Source organism: Aptenodytes forsteri, unplaced genomic scaffold (assembly GCF_000699145.1).
Source record: "Aptenodytes forsteri isolate BGI_AS27 unplaced genomic scaffold, ASM69914v1 Scaffold304, whole genome shotgun sequence".
NCBI lineage: Eukaryota > Metazoa > Chordata > Aves > Sphenisciformes > Spheniscidae > Aptenodytes > Aptenodytes forsteri.
This window is the reverse complement of record NW_008794886.1, coordinates 551,418-577,416: the sequence shown is the minus strand read 5'-3', so window position 1 is coordinate 577,416 and position 25,999 is coordinate 551,418. Positions and strand designations below refer to the sequence as shown.

At 49.2% G+C, this 25,999-nt stretch overlaps 1 protein-coding gene across 1 annotated transcript in view; it reads right to left on the bottom strand.

The window, feature by feature from the left end:
* Positions 1–25,999, bottom strand: part of SHANK3 (SH3 and multiple ankyrin repeat domains 3) — a 309,446-nt gene that overhangs the window by 74,079 nt on the left and 209,368 nt on the right. The window contains exons 10-11 of the mRNA XM_019470891.1: positions 19,281–19,363; positions 5,817–5,941 (exon numbers count right to left, since the gene is read on the bottom strand). Coding sequence (XP_019326436.1) covers positions 5,817–5,941; positions 19,281–19,363 — 208 coding nt within the window. The remainder of the gene's footprint in view (positions 1–5,816; positions 5,942–19,280; positions 19,364–25,999) is intronic.

Genomic DNA, 25,999 nt, shown 5'->3' with positions numbered 1-25,999 from the left:
TGTCCAGGTCCCTCTGCAGAGCCTTCCTACCCTCGAGCAGATCAACACTCCCGCCCAACTTGGTGTCGTCTGCAAAATTACTGAGGGTGCACTCGATCGCCGCGTCCAGATCATTGATAAAGATATTGAACAGAACTGGCCCCAAAACTGAGCCCTGGGGAACACCACTCGTGACTGGCCGCCAACTGGATTGAACTCCATTCACCACAACCCTCTGGGCCCGCCCGTCCAGCCAGTATTTTACCCAGCAAAGAGTACGCCCGTCCAAGCCATAAGCAGCCAGTTTCTCCAGGAGAATGCTGTGGGAAACAATGTCAAAGGCTTTACTAAAGTCTAGGTAGACAACACCCTAGAGAAAGTGTGGAAGAGGCCAGTTGAAAGTACCAGGTTGCTGGTCAGTGTGCTTGTCTGGCCATGCCCTGCGCCTGGGCACCACAGTCTGCCGCATCTTGTCACTGCACTACTTCTAACCATTTTTCTGGGTGAGGGTGTGCTCCATATTGTGTACCTGTGTGTGTGTGTGTGCATGTGTGTGTACATGAAGGTATAGCTGCCAGCAACTGGGGAAGGGGCTGTGGGTGGTAGGGCCCATAGGTGCTGGGGTGCCAGGAACTCCAGAGACCGGACTGCATGCATATTGTATGTCGATGCACATGTAGGTGCATTTAATTTGCTAGGAATCGTCAAGATGGATTGGCCAGTGAGTAGGGTAAGAGGCTTGGAACCAGGGATCAGAGAGGCCATTGACCTGGAGCAGATACTGGAGAGACTGGAGGTCTGCGAATTTGCTACTGGAGGGACAAGATTGACCAGTGGGTTTGAGTCAGCTACTGGTAAGGCCCTGTGTCTGGAGCGTCTGCCAGGGAGACTGGTTTGTGTTTGTGTGTGCCTGTGCATTAGGCAGCTGGGGAGACCAGGGGACTGGAGACCAACTGCTGGATAGACCAAATGTCTAACATCTGAGGAATCCAGTGCACATGTGTGTGCACGTGTCTCAAGAGATACGAGTACCAGCAAGTGGGTCTCAGGGGTTCACACGCTCAGGTGCCAGCAACTGGGGAGACTGGGGGAGCTAGGGGCCAGCTACTGGGCAGACTGGAGGTCCAAGGCCAGCTACTAGAGGGATCCATACTGTATACACATATGCATATATGTATATATTCTCTTCTGACAGGCTTTCATTCTGATCAGTCGGGGAGGAACAGGGTCAGGCCATTTGTGCTGTTTGTGTTTGCATGATGCTGTGTGTTTTCTGATCCGTGTGCCGGGCTGTGTGCTCACGTGTATATTGTGCATATGTGTGTATGTGTCCCCATCGGGAACGCATGCTCAGCCTGGCTACTGACTGAACCAGGGAATGTGGAGCTGCAGCAGCCTTGCATCTATTGGGCGACCAGATGTCCCAACAGTTACCAGGGAGCTCTCACTTGCCTTCTTCAAGATTGTCTGCTCCTCCTGGAGGATTCTGGTGAAATTTTCCACCTTCACAAAATTAAGCAGAGGTTTCCTAGTTAAATGTGAACAGAGACCAGTCTTGCTGAAGAAAGTATCAGATGAGGACACCAACGCTTGTCAAATGAGTATTCTGAACTCCATACAGCCATCCCATGGATCTCACTGACAAAGCCAGAATCAACACACCCTCACTTGCCAACTTCAGCCTGTCGCGTTGGTGCAGGCCAGTCATGGCCCTCCATTCATATGGAAGGTGCTGGTGAGAAATGAAAGGCTAAAAAGGCTGGGGAAGCAGTGTGGCACAGCAGGCTTGACCAGAGGGCTAGGACATCGCAGTTTAAACACAGTACAACTAAGTCAGGTCCTGTACTACAGGTGTTGTAGGTTGGTATTAATCCATCAAAAAGCCTCAATGCTAAACGTTGAATTTTCCTGAAGCTCTGCTCCCACTTCAGGAGCAGATTCCCCTCTGCCCACCTCCTTCTCTGGATGGTCTTCGCTGCCTCTTTCAAGTCACCATCAGTTGGGCTCCCAGGTATAACCTGTCGGGCAGCTCTGCTGGCTCCTCATGCCAACGCCCCACAGAAACACATCTCACTCCTCACCCCAAAGGGGAGCCTGGCGGAGGAACAGGAACTGCTGGAGCATCCACTGGACTGCCTCCAGCATCCATGGCCAGCCACCCCTCTCCCAGCTTCAGAAGCTGATTTAATTGCTGAATTAGTGTGAGGAAGACTAGGGCAGGTCAGCGCTTGCTTGGAGCTGTAAGCAGTGTCCCTGCCACCTGATCCTTGCATGAAAGAGCCATTTGTGGTACCAGAGGAGCTGTTCCTCACGGCTGGGCAAGGTCAGCTCTCACGTGGAGACTGTCACTGCCACCAAACACTTCCCCGCCTGCAAACACCTCTCAGGACTTCCCACCTGCACTTCTTTATTTGAATTTGCTAACTCCAATGTGAAAAAACCTTACACGTATCTGGCTGTCTAGCACTGCTCTCCAATACTAAGAAAGCTTTAAAGCTAAAAGACTAAAGATTAATTTCAGCAAGAGATGGTCTCAGGCTACAAGTTACAAGGCTGGAAATGAAGTCTCACACTTAAAATGTCCATGCACCTTCCATCTAAATTTAACACATCTCTAATCCATACACTTGGACAGGTTGATGAAGAAGGTCCCGGAGACCTGTACAAGGCTTCAAGCTGTATCACAACATCTCCCTTTCTGAATATTGCCCTCGGGATGTGGCTTTACAGTGCGGCAAAGTTGCTGTGCTCATTCTAAACCCACCTCCAGCTTCCTTTCCCAGGGAAATCACACATGCTTATTGCTCCACTTGCCATAGATTTAATGATCATGCAGCCACGGGGGACATCAGCTCAGCCAGCTGATCCAAAGGAAATGGTAACCCGCTAGGGGCAGGTTACCAGCTAAGTACATTTATTCTGCAGCTGAACATTCAAACTGGGAGGGAAGGGAGAAGGACTGTGAGTCTCAGCCAGGACGAGGCTGCTCTACTGCAGCACTAACCTCCTCCTTGCACCCCACGTGACTTTATATGCATTTGAAATTCTTCCTTGCTTTGTAATGTTTCTAATACTACATATCAGAAAAAGTATCAGCTCTATAATGATTTTGTCAGGTTTATGACAATTGGTACTTCACTGGCACTCTTTAGAGGCTGCAGAAAACACACCAACGCAGATGACGTTGTTGGCAGCAGGCTATTTGGGTCACGCAGCCTTTGCCAGCACCCTCCTGCTCACAGCTTTCGGAGGACTTTCCAGCTGTGAGAACTGTGCCCACACACAGGATGGACAGAGCAAGTGGCCCCACTGGGAGCTGCTCTCCAGAAGGTTTGGTGCAGGTATGGAGAGCAAATCTGCGCCCCACTAACAGCAGAAAGGAGAGCAGAGGAGAGGTGTGCTCTTCCCACTGGAAGTAAGGCCAAGTGCCAACCTGCACCTCTGATGAGAGGTCCTCCAGGCCAAAGCCTGGCTTCTCTCTCCCCTTCCCCCTGTGGTCCACCAGCCGTGGGATTCCCTGTGCTCCTGGCAGCACGCAGCTGCGCGTCCCCGCACATTGGCTGTTGGTCCTCCCACCTGGCCTGCAGCAGCGCCATGCACGTGGGCACGGCACCACCCATGGGACTCCCCGTTTTGGACAAAGGGCACCGCATATGCAGCACCTCATCACGGACACATCACAGACGGTCCCTGCTTTGGGCACAGGCTTTCCATCAACTATGCATTCAACGTCAAGTCCATCACTGTCTGAGGTACTCGCTCCAGAAAAAGTATTGCTAGAAAGATCTTACAGAGCACTGATAGGAGCTCCAGGGTGCATCGACCAACTGCCCAGGACAGAGGTGATGACCACCCCTGGAAAAGAACATTTTTCAGTGTAAGCTTCAGACTGCAGAGTGCATCGCAGCAGCTGAGCTGAGCAAAGCCTCATCACCCGCCTCCCCAGTCCCAGGAGCACTTCCACAACCAGTACAACTTCATACGTCCACCTGCCAGATGCGTGCAGCTCTGCTTGCCTTACACCACGCACAACCACAACCTACACCACACCACCACCATGTTGGACCAATGTAGATTTCATATACTGCATTGCTGGGTTTAAAGCCTTATGGTTTTTGCATGGGAAGATGTGAGAAAGCAAAATCCCACAGGATGCCAGCCCTTCCTCTGACTGTACAGACTACCTGTCCGGTATGTGCTGCTTGGCACTTGCTGTGAGGAGACTTGCAGAGAAGCCTGACCATGCCACCCACCTCAAACCTTCACACGAAGTTCCCCAGGAGAAGTTTTTGAAGGAAGAAAATGCAGAGAAGCCTGACCATGCCACCCACCTCAAACCTTCACACGAAGTTCCCCAGGAGAAGTTTTTGAAAAAGGGAAGAAAATTAACTCTATCCCAGCTGAAAACGGGACACCATCCCATCTAATGCACGGTTGTTTCACAGGCTCAGTGTCAATTTGGCCTCACTCCACCTCTTCTGCCACCGTTGCTCCCTTGGAAGGGGCAGGATTCATCTCACATCCCTTCCTGCACTGACAGTGTATACATCTCTGTTTGAAACAAACTCTCTGGGATCCTTGTACAATTAAGGCATCTTGACTGAGTGATTCACAAACACTTTAATCATTTCTCAGCTGCCTTATTGTAACAGCCTTTTCCCTGGCTTTAAGAAATGCCGACTTGGCCTATTCATACCATACCCATTTGGCATGGATTCTGAACATAATTTTCACTTCCAAGTACTACAGTAATGTCTCCTACACTTTCCTCCTATAGCAAGGAGAGTCCCTATAAATATTAACAAATTAATGTTATCACTCTCTTTTAAATCACTCCTTAAAACTATCCTCTGCTGCGTTCACTGCAAGATGAAGCAGCCGATATGCCGAGACTGCTCCTTGCAGTGTCATTGCACTGTCCAGAGGCGGCGAGCACCAGCACGGGAGCACCCCCGTTGTCCATGTGCTGGGACACAGCCATCACCACCCGTACTGCGCAGATGCCGTGCACCACACAGCACCTACCACGATGTTTTCCTGACCTGTCGCTGTGGTTCTGGGTATACACTAATAGGAACAATAACAAAAAAATAATAATGCCAAGCTGTGGGAGCAAGCAAGTGCTGTCACTGCTGGAGACCTGCCAGCCACCTTGAGAGCCCTACCCCGGTTTTCTCCTAAGTCTCCTGCCTGTGCCCTGGGGAGACTGCACCTCTATTTCACCTCGCTGTGCCTTGCTGCTGAGCCCTCGAGCCACTTGTTTAATGTGAAGTTGCCAGTGACTCTAATCCTTGCTTTCCTTTGTTTTAAACGTAATCAGGAAAATCCAGTTGGCTGTGGCCTCGGAGCAGAGTGAAGGCAGTACACTGCCTCTAACATCGCCTTCTTGAGAAAGGGAAATGGCCAAGGGGGAGACGGAAGAGCAGGGCCCTACGTACCTGGTCAGTCTAATTCTTCTCTATAGACCCCAATACTTGTACCACATTGGGCAAAGCTGTGATAAATATCAGTACAAAACAATCCTGATAGGCCTCCAGGGAGGGCATCTAATGAGTCTCTTCTCCAACCTCCATTCTCCCCATAATTTCAGTTAGCAGAAGGGAACCTGTCAGCTCATCTTCTAGCACAGAGAACATGTATCTGCTTGAATTATTGTACCTGAAGCACATTTTTTCATCAAGACATCCAGGCAGCACGCGTTTCAGTAACAATTATTACACAGCTCTCAAAACACCTTATAAAGGAAAATAATTTTATGCAAGATGTAGGCCCTTGTCCTGCAGAGGAAGATGCTGCTGGCAGCCATTGGTCACTCTCCTTGCCATGTCCGGGCTCACCTCAATCAGAAAGTCTCCCGTCCGAAGCCCTGCTCTCCAAGCGACACCTTCCACATCCACTGATTCCAGGTACTGGAGCGCTGGGAAGGCTGGGGTTGGGGTGAACTCCTCAATTGGGGTTTCAGCTACAAAACACAAAGAGAGAGACAGATTGAGACAGTGTGGCAAAAAGCAAGCAGAAGGTGGACAAGAATGTCCAGGAGCCTAGGAAAATCTCTATATATCGGTTCAGAAAGAACACGTATGCAAGGCTGAGCTTGACTTCAATGCAGGAACCAGAGCTGATGCCACATGTCTACAGTGTTCATCAGCTTAGACCCCAAGATGGCCCCAGAGCCTCCCGGACATGTGTGACTCCCAGAATCACGTATCTTCCCACAAGGTCCCTAAAGCCTCAATCCATCTTCCAGTACCACAGACGAAACGAGAACAACATCTATGAACGATGCCAGGAGGGGTGGAACTCCCTCCTTGTATGTCTATGTCGGAGTTAGCAGCTTCCAGGCCTCCTTCATAGCCAGCAGAGAAAGAAAACATGTGCCCCATCCACCTGTGCTATTGCAGACACCTGCTTTCAGTGCCCCAGAGTGCTGCCTCTTCATACTGGTCCTACAGGAGACTATTAGCTCAGGAGCAGAGGGCCATTTGCTGATGGACATCTACATTAGTGAAATTAACTCCATTCTTCATCAGTGAGGTTTTAACTGCATTCCTGGTTGGAAAACCTGCTCCTGCACCCAAAGAACACCATATCCAGAGAAGAGACTTTCTCAGATGGACTCAGGCAGAGCACTTATATTATCCAGCTCCAGCCCATCTTGCTTCACTGCCCATCCAGGCTGAAGGAATTTTGCATGGGGGATGCCCAACTTACAGCAGAGAGGAGCTTGTGTGATCTGTGCTACCTTGCGTGACGTGACGAAGGAACAAGCTTCCTTTGTCTTTTTATCAAGACACTGTTGCAGGTGTTCAGAAACACCAGATCCATTAAAGAAATGAAGCAGAAAGGCCATAGCTACTCTTTACACATCTGGCCAGACTCTGGTCACCTGAAACTACCAGTGGTACCCAGATGGGTTGCTGTACCCAGCACAGAATATATCAACTGTGGCTGTTTCAGGGACTGGTCATGATTCTCCAAGAAGATTTTTATTTTCCCCTTTGTGTATTGCAAACAGACCTGCGAACAGAGGGGATTCCTGTCTTGCTACACAAGACCATAGCATTGGATCAGTGAGGACTTCTTCATTAGGTCTTATATGACTGGGAACACCTGAAGTGGATCCAGGAGAAGCTTGAGACATCCCTTTTCTAATGGCGTGCAATCTCATTACTGGCTTTCACGTGTTACCACACAGACGGCCGTTCCTAATAGCCTGTGCCACAGATGAGGAAAGAGAGAAGTTACCTTTCCAAGAAAAGCGCTGCTTCTCGGCACTACAACACCTGGCCACTTGTTCACGCAGCCTTCCAGGGAGCAGTATCTATAGGGTCATTCCAGCCCTACCTCCACTTAGTGGTAGTCCCAGGACTAGAGAGGGGATTGTGCCACCTCCAGTGAACTGCGCTGCACTGGTTTTGGAGCTGTTCTCAGCCAGTAGCAGCCTCAAAGATGAAGCTGAAGATGGGCTACCAGATACAGGAGTACTCAGCAAGTGGGGGGGTGAAGGTGCAATCCTGAAACCACCTGTGCCAACTACTCTGTTTTCCCTGCCTGCAGAAACAGGAGATGGTGTTCCACATCACCTGTCATGGACAAAGAAAATTATTGACACGTTAGGAATAAGGGGCTGAAAACCCCAGGCACGCTCTGACAGATCTGCACTCCCCTGAAAATGTGATACACATTGGAGGGTCAGAGAGTGGGTTTTATTCCTCCCCTATCTGGGACAGCCACTTTGCTCAAGGCTAGTTGTCAAATAACAGATTGCAGTTGTACGGCAGAATTCCTCTCCTGCAACAGCAGTACAGCAGTCGTTCTGCTGAGTAGCTCTTGAACACACTTAAATCACCAGGAGGAGATGGGGCTAACAAGCCATTGTTTTGCCTAATGACGCAGCGTATGTCATGCACCAAAAGCTATTAGTGCCTGAAACATCTACATTTTGGCTGCTGACCAGTGGCTGGCCAACAGCATGGCACTGCCACTCGCGCAGGGTCAGTTTAAAAGTGTGATGCACAGCTTCTGGCACCGATGGTGTTAATGCAGATTATCTCAGTCCACTGCTCTATACAAGTACTAAGTTTAGGTCTAGTGGTCTTGACGGGTGCATACAGATTCCTGGCAGATGGCAGTATTTGATGTTGCAATGAATTACTTTGCATTACTTTCTCTGAAGGGTAGTTAACACAGGAGCATGAAGAAGGGCTTGCAAACCAGCACCAAGGCCAGCACAAGAGACTTAGAGCTTGGCTGTGACGGCTCGTACTGTCCTCCCCTCGAGCAGAGTAATTCTCACGTGTAGGAGAGAAGCTAAAGCTGGTTGGTAAGAAATGCAACAGCGAGGCCACAGTTGCATGAAACAGCTGGCTCAAACATATGCAGAGCCTAGGAATTCAAAACAGAGACATGCTCCCCAAACCCTGGCCAGGCAGGCAATTTTGGTGCCAGGTGAATTGAAGGCTCTCACTCAGAGCTTTTCAGTGGACTGATGGAGGTGTCTTTTCTCACATGAATCTTTAGTCCATGCAGGATTTACTGTCTCATCTTCATTCAGAAGAGCCAGTGGTAAAAGGACACTCTTTGCTAGTGTAGGGACACCTCCGAGCAGGATGCACTGAAGGATCCAGGCTGACTTTCTAAGAAATCAAACACCAAATGTCTTCTTTAGTGGCTGATGATGCTTGAACAAACCATTTGCCTTAGAGACATGCAACAAGCAAGTCAGAAAAAACCACGATTATCTAGTCTGATATCATGCATGACAAGGGCCAGAGCCTTCAACAAAGGTCCCTGTAAGTCCACCTCTCACCTCAGCTGATGTATGCAGAAAGCATGGTTTATTTTTGTTAGCAATATAGATAAAGATGTATTGTATCAACAGGCCTAGATAAGTTATCCATCACTCTAAGTCTATTATCAAAACAACGTATTTTTTAAGAGCTATGTCAAAACCCTAATGAAACAGTAGATTTAATAACAGTCAGTAGATGATCTTGTGCATACATCTCCTTTGATGTCAGGTCACTCCAGTAAATGTGACCTACATTCTCTTTCATTTGTGTAAAATATATAGACACTGATTTTATACAGATAAAAATATTTCCATCATTTACCATACTACTTCTTTATTATTTTATTTACAATTTTTATGCAAGATTTTTTCTGCTAACTCAGCCATTGGCTAGCACCAGACCAAGACAAAGTTTGCCTGACAAGATGTAAATATGCTGAATGATCTGATTATGCTTAGACGTTTCTTATCAACAGCTTTCCATGACTTCTTCCTTTGATGGAAGCTAGCTTAAGTGGCAAATAGTTGACAAGTCATCCTACCTATTTTTAGAAATGCCAATGTAACATTTGATTTCTCCAAATCCTTCAGGACTTCCCCAGTGTTAAATTCAACTCTTCGGATCAGTGTTGACCAGCAAGTTCTTTCGATAGTCTGAAGTTCAAAGAACCACAAACATGACCTTGCTGCGGACTGTAGCTGCAAAACTAGGTGCCCATTAACTTATGCTAGGCGCAGGCCCAGAATGATATCAGGTTTAAGGTGACAAAGACCTTGTGTTTTGCCTGAACCTCTGAAAACGAGAAAAGGGGAGACTCAGGCTCTCCGAATGTCAGGTAAATTATTTATATAATGATAATGAGACATAAGGTCTCTGTGGAATATCAGCACCGTACTTCACAAAACAGGAGCATCAGCATGACATACCAGAACTGCCCTCTTACCATACATGCATCATAATTAAGGTTAAGTGGAAGTCTGATCCCTGGGGATGATAGAGTTGGACAGATGACAATTTAATTTGTCTCCTAGCCAGGAGAAGGAGCCTGAGGTGAGCCAACCACGTATCACAGTGGGTCCAGGTACACCCGTCCCATCAGGCCTACACCCACTGCCATCCCACAGTTGCACAATTCAGAAGCGCTGCCCCACGTTTCCCCACCACAGGGCTGACAACAGCCTGCGGATGGGGGAGAAATCCTAAATTATAACTCAGAGAAGAGTCATCTGAGGGATAGTGCAAGGATGCATTTTTCTTATTGGTAATCAAAGATATAAACTGATAGGGAATACAGATCAAATTAACCTAGAAAACCCAGCCTTATAGTCGATTTTGTCACCTGAATTATTGATCCTTATTACATGAGGACTCCAGGCACACCGTTTTCCGTGGGCTACAGTTATCTACAGTAACTGCATGCTGTGATACATGATTTGTAAAGTGTCACTAGTGCCTTAACGATTCAGTAAACAAGAAAATGCATCCTGAAATCAGAACTGTATCCTTATGAAACAAATACTAGAAGCATAATTTAATAAAGGAGGGGGAAAAACGTAGAGAGAGGAAGCAACCAGCTCTCCCCTGCTACTGCCTGAAGTCCCAGCACTCGGTCACAGGGAACAAGAAGCTCTAGTAATGGACAAGTAAACATAAACTAAACCACCCCTTTTCCATGCAGAGAATGAGGTCTGCGGGGCTAACTGCTCCAGGTGTCTCCAGCGGCCACATCAGGCAGTGGATGGAGGAGTTGTGACCTCCAGGTGTAGGTGCAATCCAGCACTGGATTTCCCATCTGCCTCAATTAGCTCGGAGATTCAGGCAATACAGGGGAAACCTGTTTACTGGAGTCTGCAACTGTGCTTCCTTGTTTCAGACCTTTCCCTTACAGCTGCTTTTAGTTATTATTCAGTCAAATCAGTGCTGTGCTTATACCTGGTCAGTACAGAGACTGCTCTATACTTTACTGCAAAGGACCTGCAGAGGGAGAAAATTCTCCTGCAGTACACAACAATTAAAACTTCCTGGGTAAGTGCCAGAAAAGTTGTAAAATCAGCCTGACCCTGCCTTACTCGTTAAGCTGATGGGTACTGGGCACATCGTTTTCTCGTAACAGAACAGAACTAAATGAAATGTACATTGACAGCAACCCTGTGGAGCGCCTGCAAACCACGCCAGGTGCAAGAGACCTTGGTGGTGGGGATATCTCCTTCCAAACCACCAGAATCTGCTGAAAGGGGCAGAAGGACCTCTGGGGAATACTGCTCTGGCAAAGGCAAGGGGTGAATGGAAAACCCACTGCTATGGGAGAAGCCCTGACTGCCACCCCTCTGTCCCCATGGCAGTCTGTCCATCTCACAAGCCTGATGTGGAAAACCCATGCTCCTCTGGGACACGAGAGATGGAGCCCTGCATGGGACGCGCTGCTGCACACACTGCCCGAGCATGGCCGTATGCAAACATCCATGCACTGGCTGCAGACAGCACACCCTTTAAAACACCCCGGAGGCAGTACTGGCCACAGTGAAGTGGTGGCTCAGAGCAAACCTCAGGAGCACTCCCCGCCTGCTCTTCCCTGAAAGTCGGCTGTTCAGAGGTGGTGGACAGATGCCAACGCTGACAGGCCTGGAGCAGGCACCAACCCATCACCAAGATGCTCGATCCATCTGTAGGGCTGCTCTGCTGATAGCCAGGGACCAAGGAGCAGGTTGGACACACAGGGGATGGTCAGAAGAACAGATTTGGTTTATTGCCCTGATCTGGGCTGTGGTGATCAAGCACAGAGCTGCCCAGCAGAAACCCCTGCCAAGCAGCCCCAGTCACATCATTCACATACCTTTGGAAGCTTTTTCCCGGTTCTTGACACTCCTTTTTGCTGCCCCGGTTTCCTCCCAAATGAACAATCTGCCTCTAGCTACTTTTACCCCATTCACCCTAGTTCTGCTACATGTGCACTCAAATCTGGTATTTCCAACACCATTACCTAGGTAATCTTGGCCTTACCTGGTATCACTGAGAGGTTGCCCCCAAAGGTCTCCAGTATTCCCTGTCAGTTATCTGTGAAGTTTGGCAACTTCTAGCGTCACTCCCCCTCACACACTGATGAAATCCAGCCATTCCACCAAAGCACTGTCTGTGACTTCGTCAGCTCCCTCACTGCTACCTGTCATATCCAACCTCTCATGTCACATCCAGTCGTTTTCTGCCTCCTGTTCAGTTAGCTTAATCTCAGCCTCGCCAGCAGCCCAGCCATTTGCCTACAGCCCCAACACCAACGAAACAAGAAATACTAACCAGAACAACCCACAGTGTTCAGAGCTGGTTGTAGCCCTGGTGATGGAGGAGGAGGACTCTGATACCCCTTACACAACCTGGGAATCCTGACCTCTGCCTCTCACGGAGTCCCAAGCAAAGGCTGAGCGCAGCAGACCAGCCACCAGAAAAGCCAGCTCTGGACCAGAACCTCCAAAATACCGTTTCCAGATCAGAGCCCATGGGAAAGCTTTAGGTCAGAAGTATGTAATTCAGTGACAATTCATCTGTAAGTGCCTACCCAGGAAGGAAATAAAATCTAAGGAGGGTCTCTTATCCAACTGGCAAAGGCAAAACTAAATCAAAAGGTTTGGAATTAAATTACAGAAATTCTCACTGGTAATGAGGTAAAATTTCCTAACAAGGAGGTCTACTGTTCATTACAAAAGCTCACAATTTTAAATCTCAGGAAGTATAATTCGTACCTCTCAAGAACTATCACATTAACACTACAGCTTTTGTTGTGCAATTTGATCACCGCGGCCATTTCCTGGTCTTAAAAATCCACTGTCCGGGCTGTCTCGCACCAGGGACGCCAGCTTCAGCTGCGCCCAGCAGGCAGGAGAAGCCCTGGAAGAGCCAGGTCACCAGGAAGCCCCGGGGTGGCTTTGAAAAGCCCTTCAACACCACAGGTCTGAGGACAAAGGCCCTGCACACCCCAATCCTGCCCTTTGGCACAGGGGCACTGACAGCCCCCCAGAAGCCAAGGGAAGGGTCCCTGAGAGGGGTCGGCTCTGCCTCAGCCATGCTGCTGCTGCTGAGAAGACGGCACCGCTGCTGGCACACAGTGGCATCCTAAAGGGACACTCATGCCACAAAGCTGGTTCAGTGGTACCTGCCACGGTCAGAAGCATGCCCAGACCTGATAGCTCTCTCTTCCCCTGCCCATCTGTGCTGTGTCTTCCCCTGGGCTGCCCATCTTCACTAGGAATTGCTCCCCAGGACCTGATATGGTGAACCCCAGCCCCGATTTTGACTCTTGCAGCATCACAGTTGATCGCACTTCAAGATGCAGGCTTCCTGGGACCCCTGGCAGCCAAGAGGGCAAACCACATCCTGGGGTGCATCAAACACAGTATAACCAGCCAGTCAAGAGAGGCGATTATCCTGCTGTATTTTGCGGCCTCACCTTGAGTACTGTGTGGAGTTCTGGGCCCCACCATTTAAGAAGGATGTGAAGGTCCTCTAATGCATCCAGAGGAGGGCAACAAAGCCGGTGAAGGGCTGGAAGGCATGTCCTCTGAGGAGCAGCTGAGGACTCTGGGTTTGTCTTGTTTGGAGTAAAAGAGGCTGAGGGGCGACCTCATTGCTCTCCACAGCTTCCTGAGGAGGGGACGTGGAGAGGGAGGTGCTGATCTCTTCTCCCTGGGATCCAGGGGCAGGATGCCTGGGAATGGGTCAAAGCTGAGCCAGGGGAGGTTCAGACTTGACATTAGGAATCATTTCTTTACCGAGAGGGTGTTCAAACCCTGGAACAGGCTTCCTGGAGAGGTAGGTGGTCAGTGCCCCAAGGCTGTCAGTGTTTAAGAGGCATTTGGACAATGCCCTTAATAACATGCTTTAACTTTTGGCCCTGAAGTGGTCAGGCAGATGGACTAGATGATCACTGTAGGTCCCTTCCAACTGAAAATACTCTATTCTATTCTTTGCAAATACTGCTTTTCTTGGACAAGTTACTTTTATTACTAGCCAAGCTTAGCAGTGAAAAATATTACAAGTTAATTCAAGCAGAGCAAATTGTTAAGACCCCAGTTACTTCACTGGAAACACATTTACAGAGTGAAAAATAAAATAATACCGCAGCTGCCTTGGTACTTCTCACCTGAAATCCTGAAGGCATGTCTCAGTTTAAGGCTAGGGCAGGAAGCTGCACACCACTGTTCTGACACCCAAACAGAGCACTGGAGTAACAGGTACCTGCTTGCAGCTGGGTGGTCAACAGTTAACAGGCACTAATGGAGTATGTGTGTTTGGGGGCAGGGAGAAAAGGGGTACTACAGCAGTTATTTAAAATCAGCTCCTGAATTTTTAAATTTCTAAGACTACTATAAAAGGTGTGTCATAAGTAGTATTTGCCATATCTAGACTCTACTGGGCCTTGTTTCTAGTTTTCCATTAGCTCTCCATAATGAAGACACCACCCTTAACAACACAGATGACAGACTTGGTGTTTGACATGTTCTGTCTGAACACCTCCAGTCCCAATTTCTGTCCATCCTGAGGGTCACAAAGCGTCACAGCACTCCTCTGCACAAGAGCCAAGTTCTGAAAGCCATCAGTAAGCTCTTCCAGTTCCATGAAACTTTATGATGCCAGCATTGCATCCCAAAACTTGCTGCAGGGTTTTAGGACAACCCCTCCTCTGCCCCAGGCCAATGGCAAGATCCTCAAGCTTTGACCGTACTACACTCACCATAGCCCTCCTCATGCCCCCAGGGCTGTGCAGGGCAGGAGCTATGGCTGTCAGAGACCCCCGTCAGGTCAACAAGACCCAGCACCAGGCACTTCACAGCACCAAAACTCAGCTTGCAGAGGCTTCTGAGCCTGAGGTCTTCACACCAAGTGCTGGACAGGAAACAAAACTAAATCTTCCTCAAACGATCCACTGATTGCTACAGATCCAGGCAAGTTCTGCGCTTGAGTGGTTGGATCACTGAATTCACCCAAGGAGATTTGTCTCAGTAACTGCAATACCAGTTGCTCTGGCTGGTCTTTACACAGAGATGCAAACACAAACATCTGATGCTGAACATCAAACTTTAACCTTCTTGGGGAGAAAACGCAGCAAAAAGAAGTGGGAGTTTGTGAAGCAGGCAGATAACATCCACGCAGAGATCCTCCCTAACCCGAGCCCTGAGCTCTCTGCGCTTTGCCCCGCAGAGCCCGTGCGGCCAGAACTCGGTCTCAACCGTGGGACCGAGTCCCTGGTGAACAGTGCGCGTGCACCGTTGGAGGAGGAACCCGGCCTGCCGTGCATGAGCTCACCCCGTGGCCAGGAGCAGGCAAATGGGCGTTGGCGATGGCTGCATGGGCTTCCAGGCGCAGAACTGGAAGCTGTGCAGTCACAGTGCCCAATTTTCCCACGATGCTGAACATAACAAGACACTCCCGGGGAGTGCTCCGGAGCAACCGCGGGGCTGGGGACAGCAATGGCTCCCCTGGGGCCCTGCTGCAGCCCAGCCGGGAGGGACGGGGCTGGGGTACAGACTGACCCTCCCCATCAGCGAGTCCCATGGATTGGCACTTTGGTCACAAGCTGTGACCTGCTGGTTTTACAAGCGCTCCTTGACGGTCCAGCTCAAATGCAAGGACCGACACTGGACACAGGCGGGGTACTGAGGGGCAGAGGACTTAGAGCCATCTCCTTCTCTTCCCTTTGAGGGTACTGAATAGTGTTGAACAGGGCTCGGTAGGCATGGGCCAGGCCTCAGCACGTTGCAATGATCTGCATCTCTCTGGAGCTGCCAGGGTGACAGCATACTTTGTCCAAATGTTCTATTAACTTTTCAGGATTCTGCACTTGCTTAGGGGTGAAGTTCCAAAACACTGGGGGTGCCCATTCCAAATATTCTACTAACTTTTCAGGATTCTGCACTTGCTCAGGGGTGAAGTTCCAAAACACTGGGGGTGCCCATTGGCCTAGGTACTTGCCCATCTTGTCCCACACACCCTGCCACTCATAACTATCCAGCCTTGGGGCAGATCTCTGGATGATATTCTTAAATTGCTTATTAACTTTAGACAAAACCGAAACAATATTCCAAAGAAATACCAATAGAAGTATCTTAACTACCCAAGGATGTGGCGGGCAGAGGAGAGCAGGAGGGCCCAGGGCTGGCAGGGAGGCCATGGCAGGCAGAGGAGAGCAGGAGGGCCCAGGGAGACCGTGGCGGGCAGAAAACACCAGGAGGGCCTGGAGCTGTGGGGAGGCCATGGCGCTGGGGCAGGCAGAGTGACAAGGACATTTGCTCCAGGGAGCAGAAAGAGCTGGGAGGTGTGGCGAGCTGGGCGGAAACCTGGAAAGCAGGTCTGCGTTCTGCATCAAGGCTGGTGCACGTGGTAAAGCAAGTGAAGTGCTCGCTTGTCTGGAGAACTGGGGGGTGGGTGGGTGGAATAAAAAATTGACAACACTTTGGAAAGAAGCAGGAGCAAAGCGAGCCCCACAGTGGATCAGCACAGCATCGTCTCCCCAACAGTGTACGGGATCAGCTGCTTCAGGAGATACACAAATCACAGGAAGCAAACATCTCAGGTAACTCCTTGAATAACCTGCCCCAAATGGCGGCTTCTCTCCAGACTAAGTAGACAAAAGAAAGCTTGCGCCCTGAAGCAAGGACTTAGAGCCATCTCCTTTTCTTTTTTCAACACATCATTTGTATTATTGGCAATATCCTTGCTATTCATATTATCTACTCCTTTCTTAGAGAGTAAATTCCCAAGTCAGGGACTGCATGTCCCTCTACCGCTTCCACAGAACCCACCATAACCAGATGCCAATGAGCATTAACTGGCCCAGGAACAATATTCCTCTGCCCAGGGAACTGGTAGCAGGGATTTGCTGAGACCATGTGAGGTGCAGTCACTGTGTCAGCTGTAACAACGACTGTTTACAGGGATGGCCCCAGGGAAGTATGTATGAATATTTTATGAATCATATTACTAAATAGATAGTGCCTGATCTATGGTCAGGTTAGCCAGGAAGAGGGAGGTTGCTCTAGTCCAGGCACAGAAGACTGGTTGAGTTCAGGATATTACAAGCCAAGAAATATCACCTTTCAGCATTTTGAGTACAGGTCTATCATTTGTGTATGAAAGGTAGGGATGGCCTCTCTGGGCCAAGAAATGAAGAAGTGAATCCACCTGCTCATCACTTTCCATCATAGTGCTGAGTGAAGGGGCTGTTATACCCCTTCCCATTTGCTCCAAATGAGTCTCCAAGGCAATGGCTGCAGGCAAGTCCCATGTCCGAAAGCTGCAGCTCTCTCCTGCAGGGACCAGGATAAAATAACCTTTATCCAAACGCTCAGTTGGTTTGACTAGGACATCACCTCCTCCCAACACTGGACAGAGGTGGAGACGGGATGGGCTGGGAAGGACTGGCTCTCCGGGGTGGTGGACAGCGTTCTCTGCCTGGGGTGCAGCTGATGGGGCAGCTCACACGGAGGGGCAAATTTGGGCTTGGGAAGGAATCAACCCCCAGCAAGACTGGTAGAAGCCATGCAAGATTTTCACCATCCTCTGCAGCACGAAGTGCAGTTTCCTTTGAGGAGCATCCAGCTGAGCCTCACTTAATAACCAGCTCCCTCCCTCTGCAGGGACTTTGCTGATGCTCTGGTCCCTCCCATTTTCAGACCCCTTCTCTGGTTCACACCACGAGGTCTGAATTGTTTCGCACAGAGTATCTAAATGAAGCATGAGCGGTGGGGCCAAGACAGAGAGTCTCAGTGCTCCTTCCAGCTTAAATCCCATGGCAGCATGAAGCACCAGGCTGAGTGGCTGGGAAATACAGGGGTGACTCAGAGCCACCACATTCACCTCTCAGTCAAAGAGGATGCTGTTCCCCAAGGGGTATCAGCAGACTCGCCAGCACCCCTGTCCCAGACGGCAGCATGACAGACCATGCCCACCCTGCAAGGGCTTCCAAGCCACGACCCTCTGCAGCCACGTGCTGCTCAGTGCCCCCTGCAGCAATGCCAGGCTGTGAATCCGTAAGCCAGACCCAAGTCCCACACAGCCTCATGCTCACTGTTTAATCAGCTCCAAGTCCTCTCTTTCAGCCTCAGCAGGTAAAGGAAAATACAGAGCCTACAAATGTTAGGAGGGCAAACAAGAAAAAAGAAAGAAAAAAGGGGACAGGACAAAATTTATCCCATTTTTCCTAACACAATAGCTGCAAGTCTGATCTGGCAAAAAAATGGATGCCATTTTGAGCCCTGAAGTTTCACTTCACGTTACACAGACTGATGTGAGCAGCACACAGACAGACACGTATGTCACATACATAGGGAAGGGGAGAGAGAAGGGAGGAAGAGACAGCAACCATATTCTGACAGGAACGCAAACACACCCACCAGCACACAGAGCCCTTTCGCGATACGGACAGAACAAAGACAATTCAGAAATCCCCACAGAAAATCACACCCAAGATTAAAGCCCAAATCACAATGATCTTCAGCCACACTGAGGTCCAGGAATGGAACAGCACTACCAAACGAGCTGGCAGCCACGGGTTTAAGCTTTCCCTCCTGCATCTTGCACCCTACATACAAGGAAGGGATGGAAGCATGCACTGCTGTGCCTCTGCTTTCAGCAGCTGCATTTCTGAGACCCTTCGCCTCTCCCCAGCCTTCAGTCCTGGAGAGAGGACCCTCCAGCCGGAGATAGACCTGCCTCCCGAGCACAGGGAGGGGGGGCTGAAGCCTATTTCCTATATGAATATGAGCACTTTCATTACCAGTCCCCAAGGGACTCTCTTTTTTTGTAGCAAAAAGATTGGTTTCTGGCAAGAGTAGCCACAGTAACAACCCGGTCCAAGGTACCGGCTGCACGAGCTCAGGTGCTCCAGGGCTGCGCAGGGGACGCGTGCCCCAGGCACGAGCAGAGGCTGTCTGGCAGCACAGGGTTGAAGGTATGGTGGCAGCTGCAGGACAGACATCTACTGGTTTGCCCTCATGCTGGGGCTGAACCCCAACACAGCCAGGGCTCCCAGGAGAAGGATCCCCAACTCTACACAACCAAAGTACAGTGAAATACTTCAAGCATTAAAAAAAAAACTTCAAACAAAAAAAAAAAAAAAAAAAGCCACGGAGGACACAGGCCCTGCCCCACGGGGCTTACATCTGTACCTGAAACAGAGCACATGCACTTTATACACCCACTAAATAGGCAGAAGTGAAAACTCCTACAAATGCAAAGCTACGAATACCAGCATCTATACCAGAGAAACACCCCAGAACGTGCGAGAGATGCACATTTGCCATGAATGGCATTTTCTGTACGATGCATGTAACCAGAGATAAGCTGCACTCACACTGCCTAACTGTCAGAGAAGGAGAAGAGTCCCCTAAGACGACCCCGACGCACAGGGGCTCGCGGGCTGCTTGGTGCAGCCAGGGAAGTGGGGTCCTGAGCACCAGCCAAAGTGAGGAGAAGGAGCTTTCCCTCCCAGCCCCAGGACCGAGCAAAAGAAGCAGCCCTTACCTTTGGCCCCTCGCAACACAAACCCGAATCCCTCATGCTCCCTCTTCTGCAGCACGGCCGTCTTCTCCTCAATGATGTAGTCACTGGGCAGGAAAGAGCACAAGAGAATGATGCTAGGGTTAGATTTCAGCACCATGCTGCCAGGCGGAGGTGGCCTTTGTGCCTGTGACAAGGAGACCTCTTCTCATCAACTGTTTCATCTCAGCAAGGAGTTGGGCACAATCTGCTTCCCTCCCTCCCTCGCCCAAAGTCAGAACAAAAAGACGAAAGCTACTTTCCCTCAACGTGTAGGTGGAGGAAAGCCCCGGCTGCCTGGATCACCCTTCTGCCCACCGGTCCCCTTCTCAGTCACCTGCATACGCATGCAGGGAGCTTACTGATCCCGCTTTGGGCTTCCCTTTAAATGATGCCCTTAGCATATAACTGAAGAGTGGAGCGCCTGAGCAGAGGAGGTGCAGGGAGAGGCAGCCATCCATCCATCAGGGAAGCAGCTCTCTGAGACTTTCCAGTTGCCTCTTGTATGAAAAAATTAGACGCTTGAGAAAAGGAGAGGTGCCTCTTTGGTAAGTTCCCTGGGAGGGAGAACAGCAGAGTTTATATCCTCATCCCGGCGCTCTGATCTTCTCTTAAAATCCCCCCCTGCGTTGCTAAGTAATGGTCTGTCATTAGCAGAGGGGGGATGCATTGCATTGTCCTAGTTTAACAAAGCTGCTCTCCCTGCCCTCCGCTGTGGCCAGACAAGAAGAACGGGGAAAATCCAGCGGTGCAGAGAGGAACAGACGGGCAGCTCCGTGCAGACCCCGGCCGCCAGCGACCCTTCCAACAAACCTCCTCTATGCACGCTGGGAGGGGCGGGGGGCGCACGGGGAGGGGAGACGGGAGAGGGATTCTCTCAGCAAACGGGAGCTTAAATGCAGCCCTGCAAATCCCTCCCAGCAGAGCCGCATGTCTGACATCAGAGTGGAATTAATCAGGGACCTCGGTCCTTCTCGGCAGCACGGGGAAGGAGCTTTGCACACCGAGCCAAAACCGGGAGAGGCAGAGAGGGAGCAATGGCACGGGCCAGCCCCCAGACCTGGGCACATGCAGCCAGCAATGGGGTCTGCCCAGCGTGCAGCTGCGGGGAACAAAGACCCGCGCACCACTGCACTGCACAGAAACACGCTACCAAGGAGCAGGTACAGTGGCGGGCGCGCAGGCAGGCGTGCTCGCAGGAGGGAGGAGACGGCTGTAGACAGGCGCTGGCACAGAGCACGCTGGGTTTGCACACTGCGGTATGAGGTGCCCCAACATGCGCGGTACCGCCGCTGCAGGCAGGCACACGCCTCACCGGCACACGCGTCCCGCACCACGCTGCGCCGAGCCTGCCGCCTCCTGCCCCTTGCTGCAGGGAAGGGGTTGCCTGCCGAGGCTCAGGCTGCACCCCATGTCGCCCCGCTGGGACCCTGCCGAACATACCAGGGGAGGGGAGGGGGTGGGTGTTTCTGGATGGAAGGCGATGGGCTCACAGTGCTGCTGCGTGGACTGGGTTGGCAACTCACATTTTTGTGTGTACTTTCTAGCAGCCATGGGCTGCGACTGACAAGCACCAGGACAGAATACACCTCTCTGCATCCTGTCCATCTGTAGCCTCATCTGCCAGGGCTGCATTTATAGGCATCACAATCCCTTTTTGGGTAGTTCTGTGATTCTGCCATTAACACCACAATAGTATCTAGCTCCTAGCAAGATGGATAGAAATACTGTTTTCCAGACCAAGGGAAGGCGATCACAAAAGTCAATACATGCAATGGCTGCAGGTACCGAGGCACACCAGAAGATGTACAACAGACATCATCCACGGAAACTAACGCAAGACACAAGCCTGAATTCCTTGGACTTCCTTGGTAGTTCACTTTGCACTATAATTTTGGACATTCTTAGGCATTATCCACAAAAAAAGTGGTATCTATGAAAGCAGTGACTTCATGCAACAAAGTACCCAGATGTGGATAAGCTTCAACGAAACTATGTGAACTGCTTTAAAGGAGGCGGCTGCTGTCATACAGCCATCCCTTTGTGTCACATTTTCAACACACTGCCTGTCTTTCAAAAGCAGAGCTGGTTATGCATATGTTCCTCAATATGCGTAAAACTCTCCCCTCTACAATGAAATGCTCTCTTCCAAGTGTAGAGTGTCCTACTGGAAACAGATTCATAACTACCATGCCCAGAAGAGGTCATTACAGTAATATAATCCTCCTGTCCATGTAATAAGAGCCAGACCTCCTCAAACTGTGATTCCTTTATCAACATAGTTGTGGATGCCCCACCCCTGGAAACACTCAGGGTCAGGTTGGATGGGGCTTTGAGCAACCTGATCTAGTGAAAGATGTCCCTGCCCATGGCAGGGGGGTTGGACTAGATGATCTTTGAAAGTTCCTTCCAACCCAAACCATGCTGTGATTCTGCGATAAGCCTTTATCTTCTATTTGAACTATTACCATTTAGGAGGAGAGCTAGACCTAACACATTTCGCATCCACAGGAATATCCCCCCTTTTCCATTTTCCAGCATAGCACCTCTCCTCGTTGGCTCCTCTACCACTTGGAGAAGGAAGTTATCATTGACACATTCCAGGAACCTCCCGGATTGCTTATGCCCTGCCGTGTTGTCCCTCCAACAGATATCGGGGTGGTTGAAGTCCCCCATGAGGACCAGGGCTTGTCAGCGTGAGGCTGCTCCTGCTGTCTTAAGTCAGGTGGCCTGTAGCAGACCCCCACTATAATGTCACCTGTCCCTGCCTTCCCTTTAATCCTGACCCATAAGCTCTCGGTCGGCTCCTCATCCATCCCTGGGCAGAGCTCCATGCACTCCAGCTGGTCACCGACACAGAGGCTGACACCCCCTCCTCATCTCCCCTGCCTGTCCTTCCTAAGGAGCCTGTATCCTTCCATCCCAACACTCCAGTCATAGGAGCCATCCCACCACGTCTCCGTGATGCCAATAAGGTCGTAGCCTTATTGGATTGTCAATCCCTTGTACATGGGATTGTACAACCCCATACCAAGAGCAAATTCTGCCACCTCCACAAGAATGTGTTTGTGCATGTGTATATTCAAGAGAAAGAGAGAGAAGGAAAGGAAAACAAATGTTTATGTATAAAATAATGATTTCTATTTACCTGGTGGTGGGCTGAAGTGCCCAATTAGTCCTGCTGTGATTGCTTTGTCAATGAGAAAGTGAGGAATCTATGATGAAAGAAAATTCTGTACCTCTAATTCTTCCCATAGGACCTCTGTGGTTGTTTCATCCACACGATAAACTGAAGAAACTCTTGACAAAACTGCTTGTACTCTGTATAAGTACAATTTCACCCAGCCTCCCCATCAATCCTCATCTGCCAGGATTTCCTGCAATAATGTAAGCCTTTAAATAAGTTCAACCTGCTGCTGCTGTTACCCAAAGTCATTTGCACAAAGAATATTTGATTCTTTCCGCCACCTCTGAATTATTCCTCCTCCTACTGGCAAGAAGTACCTTAATTCAAAAACCTAAACTTGTCAGAAACAATAGGAAAACTCCCCAACACACTACTTTCTGTCCCTGAACACCCCAAAAGTATGTATGTAGAGCTACCTGTGGGATTTTTAGAAATGTTGGATGTTTATTTGTTTTAGCTCACTCTCTTCCACTGTGTCATCCACAGAGGGATTTATGAAGTTAGACTTGCAAGAGGGATCTTGCAAGAGCACTCCCAGTTTAAGTCCCTCCAGAACCTGCAAACCCTTTGCCTATTGCCATCTAGCTCTACAGGCACCTAAAAATCCTCAGGTTCGTAACTTGACTACAGTAAGATCCATTGGACACTTTCACGTTTGGATATAACCACACTAATTAGTTCTATAGATAGATGTATATAAAAAGTGAAATAAAAAGTCCCTACATTTTTGTGAACTAGAATTGTGGGGGAGTAGGGAGACACCTGAGATGCCACTGATTGGCACTGCTGGAGCTCCAAGGGCTGGAAAAAGCACTAAAAAACAGCCTGGGGAAGGACATGAAGCAGTGTAATCAAACACCTGTGATAGTGTCATACCAAAAAATAACCTGAATTACTAGGTTTTTTTAATTTTTGTCTAAATAAAAATAGGAACTTTCAAAAAATAAGATGTAGTAGGGAGTTATTTTAAGGTATCAGGGAAAGATTAAGCAAAATAATGATTTAATACTCTTGTGACATAAACGTTTAAATACAGTTATGATACCCAATGGAAACCAGCACCTCAAGTTCACTGCCAGATTACTGTGCCCTACATATAACTGGTAAATGAATAAATAGATGAGCTAATGTAACGATACAGAGGCATCAGAGCATGGCTCTTCAGAGCTGCTCCTCAAGATGACACAAGGTCTGCCGGACCGTCTTGTTTCTGCAGGGTTGAGTGTCAGACCTTCTGCTGGTTTGTCTTTTCTTGAAACCAAATTAAAGACAGTTAATGCACATGACGCTTGACTAGGGCAAATTATTTTAGTAACTTTGTGACTCTTTAGAGGGACAAACCTAATAGACCTATTAAATGAACAATTAAAAACCCAGCATGGTTACGGCTGTACTAAATAGCTACAGTTAACTCCTGGTAACACCATAACAGCAAAGATTAGCTCTGACCCTAAAGTGAAAAAGCAGCAGTTAAAAGAATTAGAGTTTTTTTCAATTGTCTGGGCCTGGTAAAATTCACTGAAAGTGCCTAGGCAGCCAGAGGAAAGTATCTGACATCTACGATGGGTTGTCTCTGAGAGCTCGCATGGGAAGCACAACACTCCAGAAGATCTGAAAAAGGGGTGATGCTCATCTTTAAAAACAGGCAGTAGAAAGATCAAAAGAAGTATAAAATGAAGCAACTCATCTTTAATTCCCAGGAAAATCCTCTAACAAACACCACAACAGTTTAATAAAACATCTAGAAGAAAAGAAGTTGACAAATACCAGGTGGCATGGATTTGAAAGAACTGATTGTGCTAAGTGAACCTAATTTCTATTTGAACATAATAGGTTTCACAAACACGGGAAAGGCAGTTCTGCGATATGTATCTTGATGTCAGTTAAGCATTTTGAATGCTTTTACAAAGCGTTCTCATAAAAAACAAGGGGAACATAAACTACTGCAAGGTGAGTAAACAGCTGGTTTGACACATTTTCCACTGTTGAACTGGAAGGATGTATCAAGTGGGATTTCATAGGGGTCTGTCTTGGGGCAAGCTCAGTGTTTTCACCAATGACTAGGATGTAACAGAGTAAACGTAATAAATTTGCAGAAGATCCCATCTGAGAGGGTAGCAGCATGTTGGAAGAGCGGACTTGGGTTCATATGCCACTATGACTGGAGAAATGATCTGAAAAATACCAGAAGAAAAAGGAAAAGTGCAAGGTACTACAGTCAGGAACTATGAAAAGAAAAACAGAAGATGGAGGAGGACTGGTTGGGCAGCCAGCTGGCAGGAGAGGTCATGAATACCATCCCGGACACATAAGCATCAGCAGCAGTGTCACACTTTTGTGAAAAAAGAATGACAGGCTGACTGGAGATACATAAACAGGAGTGCTGTCTAAGACCTGAAATAATCCTTCTGCCCTACCTCATGCTGCAGTAGCCTTGGGAGTCATCGAGTTAAATGTGGGCATATATAAAACAAGCACCTACAGTGAGCAAGTCGCTCTGGGCTCCTTTTAGACTCAATGGAGAGCTATTCAGTGAAGTCAATGGAGCTGTGATTCATCTCATGCTGAAATGACCGCCTACATTTTGTCAAATGAATGGCACCCCTGGCTCCACTGACTGCACACATCTGAATCGACTCCCAGGGTGAGCCAGGGCGATGAGCTCAGACACCTACATGGTAGACACCTACAATGAAGTGACGTGAATCACATTACTAAAGTTAGGTAACACTCCAGTTGCCCAGTTCCACTTCCAGAAGGATGTGGGTCAAGAAGAGAGCGTCCCGAAGAGGACACCTGGAAGATAAAAGGCCCAGCAGGAAAGACATGGTTTGATTGACTGGCTTGATTATTCCCATGAGAAAATGCTTAAAAGGTATCACACAACTTCTCAGTAGTAATATTACTGAAGCATGGGAATGGAGTGGTGATGGTAGGCCACTTACTTGGAACTTTTAGATAAACCTCCCTCAAGAAAAATGTAAGTTCCGCTGAAGCTGATGTTGGTGGAGGGATGGACCGTTTCAGGCCTCTCCCAGCAGAAACCTCACTCACATATTGTGGTGTTCCACAACCACAGCCAGGCAGTGCAAGGAGTTTAATTCTGCTCAGCTACCTCGTGCAGAAAATGTCTCCCACAACAGCAGCATTCTCCTAGAGAAGCTGGCAGCTCACGGCTTAGACAGGTGTACTCTGCACTGGGTCAAAAACTGGCTGGACGGCCGGGCCCAGAGAGTTGTGGTGAATGGAGTTCAATCCAGTTGGTGGCCGGTCACAAGTGGTGTTCCCCAGGGCTCAGTTTTGGGGCCGGTCTTGTTCAATATCTTTATCAATGACCTGGATGAGGGGATTGAGTGCACCCTCAGTCAGTTTGCAGACGACACCAAGTTGGGCGGGAGTGTTGATCTGCTCGAGGGTAGGAAGGCTCTGCAGAGGGACCTGGACAGGCTGGATCGATGGGCCGAGGCCAACTGTATGAGGTTCAACAAGGCCAAGTGCAGGGTCCTGCACTTTGGCC